At 46.3% G+C, this 15,126-nt stretch overlaps 1 protein-coding gene and 2 non-coding genes across 3 annotated transcripts; all 3 read right to left on the bottom strand.

The window, feature by feature from the left end:
• Positions 1 to 6,641: 6,641 nt before the first annotated feature.
• RPS3 (ribosomal protein S3) lies at positions 6,642 to 12,852 on the bottom strand. Its single transcript, XM_003814701.4, has 7 exons — positions 12,755 to 12,852; positions 11,508 to 11,638; positions 10,595 to 10,688; positions 9,882 to 9,976; positions 8,125 to 8,312; positions 7,464 to 7,660; positions 6,642 to 6,720 (listed from the first exon to the last, which is right to left on the bottom strand). Exons 1-6 carry the CDS (start codon positions 12,782 to 12,784, stop codon positions 7,467 to 7,469), a joined length of 732 nt encoding a protein of 243 aa, XP_003814749.1. The 5' UTR covers positions 12,785 to 12,852; the 3' UTR covers positions 6,642 to 6,720; positions 7,464 to 7,466.
• On the bottom strand, positions 7,766 to 7,911 carry LOC112441261 (small nucleolar RNA SNORD15). Its single transcript, XR_003029198.1, has one exon. It is a non-coding gene; the product is annotated as a small nucleolar RNA SNORD15 (small nucleolar RNA).
• Positions 11,794 to 11,941, bottom strand: LOC112441262 (small nucleolar RNA SNORD15). Its single transcript, XR_003029199.1, has one exon. It is a non-coding gene; the product is annotated as a small nucleolar RNA SNORD15 (small nucleolar RNA).
• Positions 12,853 to 15,126: the final 2,274 nt, after the last annotated feature.

The raw sequence follows: 15,126 nt of genomic DNA, 5'->3' as shown, positions 1-15,126 counted from the left end.
CTCCCTAGATCTCATTTCAGAGCTGAGTTTTCCAGGCTTCTCATAGATTCTGAGTTACCTGAGATCCTTCCAATAAAGTTCTATGCTGCTTATGTTAGCCAGTTTCTTCTTTTGCTTGCAGATACAATACCTAATTTGCTGTGGATGGCATCCAGCTCAGAGGGTTCTTGCCTCCAATGTGGGAGACTTCCCTAAAATCCTGCTGTGGTGAGGTTACCCTGAGAGGGCAGGCCTGCTCTTTCTAAAATGGCTTCTGAACAAACTGTGCATTAAGCTGCCAGTATTGTCATACTTAAGGTAATAGCATCTGGGAAAAGATAAAAAATACACATACTCAGTGGTGTATACATGGACTGTATCTCTTTAAGAATATACAAGAAGGGCTGGGCGCGGTGGCTCATGCCTGTAATCCCAGCACTTTGGGAAGCCAAGGAGGGCGGATCACAAGGTCAGGAGATAGAGACCATCCTGGCTAACACGGTGAAACCCCGTCTCTACTAAAAATACAAAAAATTAGCTGGGCGTGGTGGTGGATGCCTGTAGTCCCAGCTACTCGGAAGGCTGAGGCAGGAGAATGGCGTGAAGCCAGGAGGCAGAGCTTGCAGTAAGCTGAGATCGCAGTGAGTCGAGATCGCACCACCGCACTCCAGCCTGGGCTACAGAGTGAGACTGTCTCAAAAAAAAAAAAAAAAAAAAAATATATACACACACACACACACACACACACACACACACACACACACAAGAAACACAGTGGAGAGCGCCTCTGCAGAGGGTGAGCTCAGCAGTGGGAGAGGGGCTGATTTTATCATGTTTATGAATAGACTAACATGTTTTAAAATATTATTTGGAACACATGTTAATTTTCACAAGTTGAAATAAAAACAGGACAGGCATGGTGGCTCATGCCTGTAACCCCAGCACTTTGGGAGGCCAAGGTGGGCAGATCACTTGAGGCCAGGAGTTCAAGACCAGCCTGGCCAAAATGGTGAAACCCCATCTCTATGAAAAATTACAAAAACTAACTGGGTATGGTGGCGTTTGCCTGTAGTCCCACCTCTTGAGGCTGAGGCACAAGAATCACTTGCCTGGGAGGCACAGGTTGCAGTGAGCTGAGATCACGCCACTGCACTCCAGCCTGGGCGATAGAGCGAGACTCTGTGTCAGAAAAAATAAATAAAATAAAAATAAAAACACATAGATTAGTATCATCTTTATTTCACTGGCAATCAGATTTTATATCTGAAGCCCTGACAGAAAGAAAATGACTCTCGAACTTTCCTGTGACCCCTGGCCCTCAGCCTTGGCTCCTTTGGCCTGAACCTCCTACTCTCCTGCAGAGAACATCCAGTTACTTTGGGATCACTGGTGAGGTGGAGGCAGGAGTCCCTGAGGGCAGTATGTACCCCCATCTGCATATTCAATGCCTCTTCTTGCCCCCTTCTCCCAAACCCTATTTTGAAATGGAAAGGAACAGAGAGGTAATGATAGCCTTGGCTTGAAGAACATTCAGGAGAGCTACAAGTAAGCAAGTCTCTCCTCATTCATCAAGCCCCCACTGTGGAAGTAGGAAAGATGGAGCTGCAGAGAGGTCCAGCCAAGAAAGGCAATAGAGTCCATGACAAGAGCCAAGCCAGTGCCACAATACCTCCTTAAAGGCTCCAAATACAGTCGTGCTGGAGGTTAGGGCTTCAACATAAGAATTTCGGGGGACATAAATCAGTCCATAACAGTAAGAGCCAGATCAGGGAAGGCTTCACAAAGGCAAGTTTCAACTAAGTTCTACTGGAGTCAGTCACAAGGGTGCAAGCAGTGTAAACAGCCAGGTACAAAAGCACAAAGAGGGAAAGATGAGTCCTTGTTTGGCCTTTCCTTCAAGGGTGCTGTAGATGGGCTTTACCTGGGTATTTAACTGGAAGTCTTTTGCAGTCCTGAGGGTGGGGCCATGACCACTACTGCAGCAGGATTCCATCTACTTGCACAGATTACAAGCTAAGATCTCTGGCTGTGTCCTAAGATCTCTGGCTGTGTCCAGCACCACACATAAGGCTGAATGGTTGTCCCTAAAGGACACTGACAATGTCAGACTGCTTCATCAAGAGCCACAAGGCCTTTAAGAATTACCTTAGAGGTCTTCCCACCTTCTCTAACAGCAGCTAAATTCAGGGAACCACTTAATTCCTCCACTGAACAGCACTCCTGTGGCACAGCCCTGGCTGGAAGAGTAATGCCATTTGGTCAAGCAACAAGCATTTTCAACTCTCCCTCCCCACTTAAGACATATTAAGGGCTGGGTGCAGTGGCTCACACCTGTAATCCCAGCACTTTGGGAGGCCGAGGCGGGTGGATGATGAGGTCAGGAGATCGAGACCATCCTGGCTAACATGGTGAAACCCTGTCTCTACTAAAAATACAAAAAAATTAGCCAGGCATGGTAGCGGGCACCTGTAGTCCCAGCTACTCGGGAGGCTGAGGCAGGAGAATGTCGTGAAGCCAGGGGGCGGAGCTTGCAGTTCCCAGCTACTCGGGAGGCTGAGGCAGGAGAATGTCGTGAAGCCAGGGGGCGGAGCTTGCAGTGAGCCGAGATTGCGCCACTGCACTCCAGCCTGGGTGACAGAGCGAGACTCCGTCTCAAAAATAAATAAATAAAATAAAATAAAATAAAAATACTTGCTAGTACTTTTTATTATACTGTCTAGGGAGGCAATTACTTTGAAAATCAAGGTAAATGCCAAGCACAGTGGCTCACATCTGTATTCCCAGCACTTTGGGAGGCCGAGGAAGGAGGATCATTTCAGGTCAAGAGTTCGAGACCAGACTGGGCAACATGGTGAAACCCCATCTCTACTAAAAATATAAAAATTAGGCCGGGCACGGTGGCTCATGCCTGTAATCCCAGCACTTTGGGAGGCTGAGGCGGGCAGATCATGAGGTCAGGAGATCGAGACCATCCTGGCTAACACGGTGAAACCCCATCTCTACGAAAAATACAAAAAACTAGCCAGGCGTGGTGGCAGGCACCTGTAGTCCCAGCTACTTGGGAGGCTGAGGCAGGAGAATGGCGTGAACCTGGGAGGCGGAGCTTGCAGTGAGCCAAGATCTCGCCACTGCACTCCAGCCTGGGTGACAGAGCGAGACTGTCTCAAAAAATAATAAAAAATAAAATAAAAATAAAAATTAGTCAGAGATGGTGGCACGTGCCTGTAGTCCCAGCTACCCGGGAGGTTGAAGTGGGAGGATGGCTTGAGCTCAGGAGGTGGAGTTTGCAGTGAAATTGTGCCACTACCACTGCATTCCAGCCTGGGCAACAGAGCCAGACCCTGTCTCAAAAAAGAAAATCAAGGTAACTTATGGAGGGTGGGGCTGTGTTTAGAGTGGCATATAGAGGGAGTCCCAGCATACTTTATACTTCTCAAACTCTGGTTACCAAGTGCTCACCTGAGCTCTACATTTGTCTTACATAGTTTTCTGTAAAAGATGTAAAAGAGTAGGCTGGGTACAGTGGCTCACGCCTGTAATCCCAGCACTTTGGGAGGTGGATCACTTGAGGTCAGGAGTTCGAGACCAGCCTGGCCAACATGGTGAAACCCTGTCTCTACTGAAAATACAAAAATTGGCCAGGAGTGGTGGTGGCCTTCTGTAATCGCAGCTACTCAGGAGGCTGAGGTTGCAGCGAGCTGAGATTGTGCTACTGCACTCCAGCCTGGGCGACAGAGCAAGACTGTCTCAAAAAGAAAAAAAACTCCCACTTGAGCCTCCTAAAGATTACAGGCATGAGCCAGTGCACCTGGCCTCCCATATCTTCTTAGATACAAGGGAGGGGGCAAATCTGGGTTTTTTTTTTTTTATTTTTTTGAGACAGGGTCTGTCACCCAGGTTGGGCTGGAGAGTGGTGGCACAATTATGGCTCACTGCAATCTCCACCTCCCAGGATCAAGCCATCCTCCCACCTCAGCCTCCATATCTGGCAAATTTTTAAAATCTCTTCGTAGAGACAGGGTTTCACCATGTTGTCCAGGCTGGCCTGGAACTTCTGGGCTCAAGTGATCCACCTGCCGTGGCCTCCCGAAGTGCTGGGATTCCAGGTGTGAGCCACCACAGCTGGACACATTTTGGCATTTTTAAATGGTTACACAGGGGTGTTCACTTTGATAATTCAATAATCTATACACTAATAATCTTCATTTTTCTGTCACAATTAAGTTTATTTCTTCCTCCCTAAGCTGTTACTCTTACTGCACATTGCCTTTGTCACAGCACCACCTAGTGGTAATTAACAGCACTTTCTTCCAATAATTCAGTAATCTATAACGCTAATAATCTGCATACTTTTCTGTCACAATTCATTAAGTTTCTTTCTTTCTCCTTAAGCTATTACTCTTACTGCACATTTCCTTTGTTACAGCAACACCTAGTGGGAATTAACAGCACTAACTTCTCCCACCGGCTGAACTTCCAAGTGGACTGGAGAAAACTCATGAGGAATTTAAAAGATCACCTAATCTAATATACGGCACAGTATAGTCTTAACCTATTCCCAGCACTTAATCTGCAGATGTTTGGCCGGGCACGGTGGCTCATGCCTGTAATCCCAGTACTTTGAGGGGCCGAGGCAGGCAGATCACGAGGTCAGATCGAGACCATGCTGGCTAACACGGTGAAACCCCATCTCTACTAAAAATACAAAAAAAAATAGCCAGGCTTGGTGGCGGGCACCTGTAGTCCCAGCTACTCGGGAGGCTGAGGTAGGATGGTGTGAACCAGGGAGGCAGGGCTTGCAGTGGGCAGAGATCGCGCCACTGCACTCCAGCCTGGGTGACAGAGCGAGACTCCGTCTCAAAAAATAAAAATAATAAAAAATAATTTGCAGATGTTCAAGTAAGTTCAACTGGCTGGGTGTGGTGGCTCACGCCTGTAATTCCAGCACTCTGGAAGGCCGAGGTGGGGGGATCACTTGAAGTCAAGAGTTTGAGACCAGCCTGGCCAACATGGGGAAACCCGGTCTCTACTAAAAATACAAAAATTAGCTGGGCATGGTGGTGGGTGCCTGTAATCCCAGCTAGCGGGAGGCTGAGGCTGGAGAATGGCTTGAACCCAGGAGGCGGAGGTTGCAGTAAGCCGATATAGCACCACTGCATTCCAGCCTGGTACACAAGAGCAAAACTCCACCTCAAAAAATAAAAAAGACAGGAATCCATATAATCATCAAAGGCTCTTTCAAAAAGGTGAGGGAGGGGCAGCACATCTGCAAGATGAAGTTCTGGAGATTGATGCACAATGAGAATATAGAGCAGTCTTCCTGCAGTACCAATGATTGGTTCCACGACCCCCTTCAAATACCAAAATCCCCAGATGCTTAAACTCCTTATACAAAATGGTAGAGTATTTATACCTAAGATAACCTAGGCACATCCTTAGACTTTCAATCTTCACTGGATTACTTTTAATACCTAATGTACATGCTACATAGCTGCTACACTGCAGTGTACAAGCAAATAAGTGACAAGAAAATATAGTATTTTGAAAATAAGAAAAATAAGTCTACATGTTCAATACACACACAACCATCCTTTTTGATTATTTTTGACCCAAAGTTGGTTGAATCCACAGATGCAAATCCCTTGGACAGAGGGCTGACTCTGTCACTATAGAAGTGTACACTTAAATGGTTAAGATGACCAATTTATGAGTCAAAAAGGAAGGGGGGGTCAGATACTCGTCAGTGTGCGCCCTACATAATTACCTCAAATATTAAGCCCTTACCATGTGCCAAGCAATATAAACACCATGTGCAGCTCAGTCTAATTGAGAAGACAACCAAATCATCACAGCACCTGCTAAGCCATCTATGGAGCCAAGGTTATCTCATCAGCCAGGCTGCATCACCAGGAAGCAGCCACCTGATTAGGCCTTCCAGGCCCGTAACAGCTTTCCCTGTAAGTCCCCTCTGTGATCAACCAGCATCTGATTTAACATCAGTCTCATGATTTTCAAGCCAACCTGTCCCTCACTAGTTTTGCCTGAAAAAATAGTGCCGAATTTCTTGTGAAGTACAGACACTGGTAGAAAATACTTCAAAACATTGATAGATAAAATCAGAGACAATTTACAGTTCTCCAGAACATAACAGCCTGTAGTACCAATGACTGGTTCCATGATCCCCTAAGAGAACACAACTTAGGAATGTGGATTCTAATGATAGCTTTATACTGCTTAGGCAAATTTACTTCTGAGCCTTACGTGCCTTCAGTGGTGCAAGCAAATTTCCTTTACACTTTAGAGAGGTTGATTAACGAGTACATATGTAAAGAACACTTAGAGCACAGCATGACACAAAATATAATGGCCATTTATATTCACTTTCTATGTGCAACGTGGATCGCCTTATGCATAGGAAAAACTCAAACATATCCCTCTTCTAAACCTACAATCCTGAACTACAGGACAACGAATCAAGGTGCTGCCTTGCTTGCTATCAGCCTTCTCTATCACACAAATATTATTTCTCTGGTTGGCTCTGCTTGGGTCTTACTGTTCTGGCCCTTGCAAATACCACAAGTATGGTTAAAACCAAGAAGATATGTAATGCTCCAGAGGCCAACATGCCCCTCAGTCTGAATACTGAACAGTCTAGTCAGACCTTGTGTCTTTGTACAAGATTTTATTAAAGGTCTTTAGAGAGCAACATCCAGACTCCAGAATACAGCTGCCAAGGAGACCCTGAAACCAAATAAAGCACAAAAGTAAGAAACTTTACCAGAGTTATTAAGTTCCTGATTTACCAAATGGATACACACTCCCACTTAGGGTTTGCAGCAACATTAATAAAATGCATACATAAGGGTTTGTCCTTTTTCATATAAAAAAAAAATACAAGGCACCTAGAGACACAACACCTATAAACAAAAAAACCCCAAGTGTTGACCACAGGAGGCTTGTTAGTGTTTTACAGGGGGTGCTAAAGGACAGAATAGCAAAAGTGCCTAGAAAATCTTGAGCAGCCAAGCACAGTGGCTCACCTGCGGTCAGGAGTCTGAGACTAGCCTGGCCAACATGGTGAAACCCCGTCTCTACTAAAAACACAAAAATTAGCTGGGCTTGGTGGCAGGTGCCTATAATCCCAGCTACTCGGGAGGCTGAGACAGGAGAATTGCTTGAACATGGGAGGCAGAGGTTGCACTGAGCCAAAAATTTTGAGCAAATAAGGGAGGATAAGGGAAAACTATTTCATATACACGAGTAAAAGCAGGAACTTCTTTCTGGAAAGAATAAAGGCAACACCTGTCCCACTGGAACCAAGGGTTAAATAGACCCCAGGCTTCAACTTGTATTCTCCCACATAAAGCAAATAAATGAAATTTTTATTCACCGAACGCTTACCAGAATGTGGGATACAAGTATTAACAGAAAGACTCGGAAGGACCCTATTCTGCCCCAAGAGGCCCCTGCCCTTGCAGACATACCTGTTATGCTGTGGGGACTGGCTGGGGCATGGCAGGCGGCTCTGGCTTCCCACCCTTCTGTTCTGAGATGGGGGTGGTGGGCAGTATCTCATCTTTGGGTTCCACAATGCTCACGTGGTCAGGCAGGGGCTTCTTAGGGCCAATCTTACCAGTTGGGTCCCAGGGCAGCATGATCTTCACCTTGATGCCCAGCACACCTAGAGGACACCACAGTTGTTAGCACACAGCTGGGGTCTCAAAGGCCCCCATCACACAAGACCAAAGAGAGCAAGCAGTTTACTCAAGCACCCCTGGGTCTGGACCCTTCTCAGACAAATGCCTCTAAATCGATCAATAAATAGGACACTTCTGCCAAAGGAACTCGTGCACAGCACCACAGAACATGGCACTGACAAGGACCAAGAGCAGGACGTGACCTTTCTGACTCGTCATCGTGTCATCACTGAAGGGTACACAGATGGCTACAACAAGGACAAACCAACTCTTGGATCTGACAGATCTCAGCAATTCGATTCTTACAGATCAACGTGGCAATCGATACACCAAGGAATATGAACATGCCCAGCTACTTCCATGATAAACTCCCCCAAATACTTAAGATGTCTGTGGAAAACCAAATCTGTCCACAAATGCCCTTTGCCAAGCACTCTCAGCTGCTCACCCTGTCTGAGCAACACGTGGCGCACAGCAGTGTCAACGTAGTAGTTAACAGGGTCTCCGCTGTGGATCATCAGGCCATCCACAAACTTCATGGATTTAGCCCTCTGTCCTCGGAGTTTCCCAGACACCACGACCTCGCAGCCTTTGGCCCCACTCTCCATGATGAACCGCAGCACACCATAGCAGGCCCTTTAAAAGAACAGAAGAGAGCCACTTGTGTTATTGTCAAGGACCTCCACCAAGTTTAAAAAACAAAACAAAGACTTGGTTTTCAATGTTCCTTTAATGGAGAATACATTTGACCAGAGTCTGGCCCCAAGAATACCAATTCTCTTCCACACCTATCATTCCAAACCTTAGGGTAATAGTCATTGAGTATGTCAAGCTCCTAAATATGTACTTTCCAACCCTGGCTGCATACTGGAATCACCTCAGAAGGCTAAAATAAAAAACAAAAGAAACCCTGACATCTAGGCCCTACTCTAGGCCAATTAAATGGGCAAAGTCCAGGAATATCTATTTAAAAAGGCTCCCTAGGTAATTCTCATGTATAACCAAAACTGAGAACCACATTTACACTCCACAATTACCCACTTTGTGGTCCCTTGAAATACTCTGCAACCTCCGAAGTCTCATTCACTAGGAAAGCTAACCCACCTAGGATCCTGGCTATCTTGCTATTAGAACGCTGATAAAACATTTTAAAATATGACCTACCCCCCAACTCATTCGGCAGTTTACACTCTGCGAGATACTAACTGGAGAGTTAGCCACCTCCAGGCCCTTTCACATTATCTTACTTAATATTCCACAACTGAGAGGTGGTATAATGGTCCACCTTAGAAGATAACAGATCCCAGGCTGAGAGGTTCATTAACTTGCTTCAATGTGTGCAAACAGCATGTGGAGGGGTTATTAAGACAGATTGCTGAGTCACACATCCAGTTTCCCATTTGGTGGGTCTGGGGCTGGCACTAATCTTGAGAACCATTGTTCTAAGCAGCCTAGCTGGCACTCAAACCAGGTAAGCCGTCTTTTCTAGGTCCTTACCTAGAGCCTTGCCTACACTACCCATCCCTACCAGTCAACCTTCCTACAGCACAGCTTTCCTGTCATTCCTCTAGGCAAGGCATTTCAGTGCCTTTACATACAGTCAAACTGCACAAAGAACTTCCTGTTGAAATCTTACCAGTAGACCCTCAACATTACTACTATCTGCATGCAACTCAGAGGTTAAGTGTCTAGATTTTAAGCTATTTTGCATCAGGTCTATCTTATCTCTTCACAATACCATCTTAAGAGTGAACACACTAAGCAGATTTGAATGATTGCTACTAAAGTTTCATGGTATCCTACTAGTACTAAGGCACTTCTACCTAGGGATACGTAACACACACCCAGTAACAGGCCTAATTATTCCTCATTGCCCACTGCCCCGCCCCCCCCAACAGGGCTCTTTGTAAAGCCTTCTCAAGAAGACCAACAGGAGTTGGTCCCCTCCTTGGACAGTTCTATTTGTGTTTAACTCCCAAAGCACCCAGAACACTTCTCCATTACAGGACTGACCACCCTTTACAGTTCTTGCTGCTTTAGTAGTCTTGTTAGCCTGCCAGTTCAGTGAGGGCATGGCTTAGTATCTTATTATAACCCTGGGAGACTAGCAGATCCTGTAACTTTGTAACAGTTCATCTGCTAAATTAACAAATGGCAGACATATACACACAAAAGGTCATGACCATTAGGTCTCAGGACACTTACCTCCGCACAGCAAGCCCTCCTAGGAGTTTGTAACGCAGAGACTCTGCCTGGGCAATGGCACACAGACCTCTAGTGGCCACCTTTTCAGCATAAAGCTTTAAAGGAAGCAAGGGATATCCTGTTACCATCACCATTATTTTCAACTGAAAGTTGAAAATTTGGCATTTGCCACACAAGTATCACTTTCTACACCAAGCTTGCCCAACCCACGGGCCGCATGCTGCCCAGGAGATGGCTTTGATTGTGGCCCAACACAAATTCAACATCGTGATTTTTTGCGCTACCAGTAGTAGTGTGGCCCAAGACATTTCTTCTTCCAACGTAGCCTACGGAGGCCAAAAGATCGGACACCACCATCATATACAGCATTTAATTTCAGTATCCCTCAATTCCTAAAGCACTTCTACCACCTACACACAATGCAGGTTCCTTGCCCTCCCACCCTGGCTCCTTTGGCCATGCCAAGTACACCAATGGGGACAGTTAATCCATCATATGCATCATTTCTATACCCAAGTTGAATGTAAAATCCTTTAACCATCAGCCATTAGCAGAATAGGCTTACAAAGTTAAGCCCATTATTCATTAAGAGAATTTCAACAGTTATACCAGTCCATTTGTAATGAACAAACAATTAAAGTCTCTAAGTTGAGAGTTTTTAGAAGTATCATTCTGAAGAGCCATTACCTCTGGCATATGCCAGAATCACTCACCTCTACACTGCCCTCTGGAAAGCCAAACCTCTTCTGAACTACAGCAGTCAGTTCCCGAATCCGCCGGCCCTTCTCACCAAGAACATTCTGTGTTCTGGGGAGGAAAAGTGACAATTCAAGATTCTCACAAATGCTAGATGTAACTTTAAATCTTGCATATATGTGTGGTAGCAAAATCTCTGCCACAAAGCGTATAATTTTCATTGACAAAAACTAAAATTTTTTAAACGTAGCTTTTTTTTTTTTTTGAGACAGGGTCTCACTCTGTCACCCAGGCTGGATCACACCAATGGCTCACTGCAGCCTGAACCTCTTGAGCTCAAGCCATCGCCTGCTTCAGCCTCTGGAATAGGTGGGACCACATGCATGCACCACCACACCCTTTTTTATTTTTTGTAGAGCGGGGGTTTCCCCATGTTGCCCCGGCTGATCTTGAATTCCTGAACTTAAGTGATCCTACGCCTGGCCTTAAAATCTAGCTTTTAAGAAGCAATTACATTCACTAAGCCCAGATGCACTGTTCCGTCTGTCCCCTTAAGTTCATAAAGGATAAACCTGCCGGGCGCGGTGGCTCACGCCTGTAATCCCAGCACTTTGGGAGGCTGAGGCAGGCGGATCACGAGGTCAGGAGATCCAGACCGTCCTGGCTAACACGGTGAAACCCCAACTCTACTAAAAACACAAAAAATTAGCAAGGTATGGTGGCGGGCGCCTATAGTCCCAGCTACTCGGGAGGCTGACGCAGGAGAATGGCGTGAACCCGGGAGGCGGAGCTTGCAGTGAGCCGAGATCGCGCCACTGCACTCCAGCTTCGGGGACAGAGCAAGACTCCGTCTCAAAAAAATAAATAAATAAATAAACCAACTTAGCATTTACAACAATTATAGGTGATGGCCAGTTAAATGAGTTTTACCTGGTGGCTAAGATAATGATTTCTGTCCTGGTTGGTGTAACTCGCACCTCAACTCCAGAGTAGCCATCTTCAGCCAGCTCCCGAGTAAGAAACTCATTCAGTTCAGCTTTGAAGATGCCATCAGCGACAAACTAATCCAAACAAAGCAAAGTTCAAAATTAGGAGATCGGTGTAGGCTCACTTTCGCCTGAGCCAGTCTAGTCTTATTAGTCAATGCATCCCTCACCAAAACTAAATACCTCCAACCAATGGTTCCAAACCCTTGTTCCAACAGGAGTGCAGCAACCCTTCTCAGACAAATGCCTCTAAGTCATCTTTAGGAAATTACTTCAACCAGGGCTCTTTAAACTGTGCCACAGAACGCAGCACAGAGTAGGCCACCTGGGCAAAGAGAACATCCCCAAGTCAGACTCGTCATCATCTCTTCATCGAAGGGTTTAAAACAGTTCCACATGCAAAACAAGAAACTGCTCTAATGGCCTATTTACACTTCATTCAGCACAGCAAAGACACTGTACTTGTCACTGTTAAGGAATAGATAGTAGACTTAACATATAAGCTCTCTCACTTGTAGACACAACCTGCACCGTCTAAAGAATCCCAGCCATGTTATTTGGCTTTACGGTACCAACAGAGCTGGCAAATCCTAACTCTCGAGAAGTTGTGGATTTAATTTTGACATCGAAGTGTATATATGAAATGACAAACTGTCTATTTTTAAAGCTAATGATTTTTACACAGTTCTATCCCATGGAATGACAAGGCGTTAAATCCGAGGCAGCTTCCTCCCGGGGTCCCCAGACGGAGCAAGCAACCGTCAGCAACCCTTCAAGTTGAGGTCCTGGGGCCAGCAGACTGTACCCAGAAACGACCAGTTAAGGCAAGAATACACTGCTGCCTTCTCTTCCCAAAACCATGGGATAAGACATGAGGGAAATGACACACGCCCTCAAAATACCACGTTTACTAATTCCGTTGACCGACAAATGCTCACAAACGCCTTCTCCGGGACAGAAGGGGCGCCTGGTGCCCATCTCTCTGCGCTTCACTTGGAACCCGGCCACACAGCGCCCTCCTGGCTCGGGCCTCTCACTCAATCCACCGCCATCCGCGGCCCGCAGGAACGCCAGGAAGCCTAAGCCGCTTCCAGGGCAGGCCACGGAGCTGCAGGCCTCGCGGTGGCACCCCGAGAAGCCCTCGACCCGCGCGGCGCCGTCGTTCTCCGAACCCAGTCCCCAGAGGCTCACCTTCCTCTTCTTGGATATTTGCACGGCCATCTTGCCGCCGCGCTCCGCTGAAAGGAAAGGAAGTGGCTCGCGGGCGGAAGTGAGTATAAAGGGCGCGAGCGACGACAAAGAGCTGCGCTGCGTGCACGCCTGTGGGTGCTCATGGGAAATGTAGTTTTTACGTAAGTAAGGCGTCCAGGGAAAGAAGAATGTAGGCAGGAACAGGAAAGGGGGTTCATCCAGCAGGACTTCTAAACTTCAGGGGACCTTAGAGTTCAATTCTCATAGTTTCAAAACAAGCAATGTGAGGTGCAGAGGTGGAAATTACAGGTATAAGTTCACACAGCAAGAGAGATTAACCAGCGTGGAACTCTGGCCCCTACACTTTCAGGGTGGACACTGTAATGAAAATCTGCTGAAATCCCTCAGTGAAACTCATTTAAGACTCCTCTTTGGGAGGCCAAGGCGGGCGGATTACTTGAGGTCAGGAGTTCGAGATTAGCCTGGCGAACATGGTGAAACCCCGTCTCTACTAAAAATAGAAAAATTAGCTGGGAGTGGTGTCGGGCACCTGTAATCCCAGCTACTCGGGAGGCTGAGGTGGGAGGATTGCTTGGACCTGGGAGATGGAGGTTGCAGTGGGCCAAGATCCCACCACTGCACTCTAGCCTGGACGACAGAGTGAGACTCTGTCTCAAACAAACAAACAAACAAAACAACTCATGTCCCCCAGTCTGTACCCATTTCCTCCGTTCCAAATGATAATAATAAAACCTGATACTTACTAAGTGTCCTAGGGACTGCGTTCTGTGTCCTTTATGTTGTTCTCATTTACCCCACCTTACTTTCATCAAGTCCATTACAATTTGTAACAGAAGTCCCAGAAGGTCCCATGGGCCTGCCCTTCCTTCCTTCCTTCCTTCCTTCCTTCCTCTCTCTTTCTCTCTCTCTTTCTCTCCTTTCTTTCTTTTCTCTCCCGTTGCCCAAGCTGGAGTGCAGTAGTACGATCTCAGCTCCCTGCAACCTCCACTTCCCAGGTTCAAGTGATTCTTCTGCCTTGGCCTCCTGAGTAGCTGGGATTACAGGTGCACACCACCACACCCAGCTAATTTTTGTATTTTTAGTAGAGATGAAGTTTCACTATGTTGGCCAGGCTGGTCTTGAACTCCTGACCTCAAGTGATCCACCTGCTTTAGCCTCCCAGAGTGCTGGGATTACAGGCATGAGCCACCGTGCCTGGCCTTCTTTTTCAATTAAAAAAAAATTCTAGCCAGGTGCAGTGGCTCAGGCCTGTAATCTTAGCACTTTGGGAGGCCAAGGCAAGTGGATAGCTTGAGGCCAGAAGTTTGAGACCAGTCTGGGCAACAGAATGAGACACCCTCATCTCTATGAAAAGTGAAAAAAGAAAATTATCCAGGTGTGGTGGTGTGTGCCTGTAGTCCCAGCTACTCTGGAGGGAGAGGTGAGAGGATTGCTTGAGTACAGGAGGTCTAGGCTGCAGTGAGCCGTGATTGTGCCACTGCACTCAGCCCGGGCAACAGAGTGAGACTCAGTCTAAAAAAAATAAAAAATTAAAAATGTCCCTTCATTTTTTAATGAAGCTTACAGAACAGTTGAAAAAACTGTACGTGTATGCATCACCAAGCTGAGGGGGAATTGAGAATGATGCTACAATTAATATTTTGCTGTTGCTTTATCATGGATCTACTCATCCCTGTAGCCACCCACCAATACATCTTTTGAGGCATTTCAAAGTAAGTTGCAGACATTGGTAAACTTTACCCCTAAACACTTCAATAACAGTTTTATTTTATTTATTTATTTATTTTTGAGACGAAGTCTCACTCTGTTGCCTAAGCTGGAGTGCAGTGGTGCGATCGCCGCTCACCGTAACCTCCACCTCCCGGGTTCAAGCGATTCTCCTGCCTCAGCCTCCTGAGTAGCTGGGACTACAGGCACGCACCGCCATGTCCAGCTAATTTTCGTATTTTTAGTAGAGATAGGGTTTCACTATGTTGGCCAGGCTTGTCTTGAACTCCTAACCTTGTGATCCGCCCACCTCGGCCTCCAAAAGTGCTGGGATTACAGGCGTGAGCCACCGCACCCAGCCAACAGTTTTATTTTAAGTTTGAATAGTTTTCTTCATTTAAAAGTCAGGGTATTTCTCTCTAAAACTATTTTAGGTTTTTCTTAAGGATATAGAAATATCTAGCAAAATAGTGAACCCACATTTCTTCATGGGCAGTGCTCTCCTTTCCTGTTATACAAAAAGAGGCTTTCCAAGGTGCCACACTCCCTGGCAGCACCACTCAGTTATTTTCTGGTCCTAGAAGCCATTGGAGTGTTTAACTCCAGCACTAAAACAACTCTGATGTAAAGTGACCTGTCCTATA

This window comes from Pan paniscus, chromosome 9, assembly GCF_029289425.2.
Source record: "Pan paniscus chromosome 9, NHGRI_mPanPan1-v2.0_pri, whole genome shotgun sequence".
NCBI lineage: Eukaryota > Metazoa > Chordata > Mammalia > Primates > Hominidae > Pan > Pan paniscus.
The sequence above is the reverse complement of the archived record's forward strand: the minus strand, read 5'-3'. Positions and strand labels throughout refer to the sequence as shown.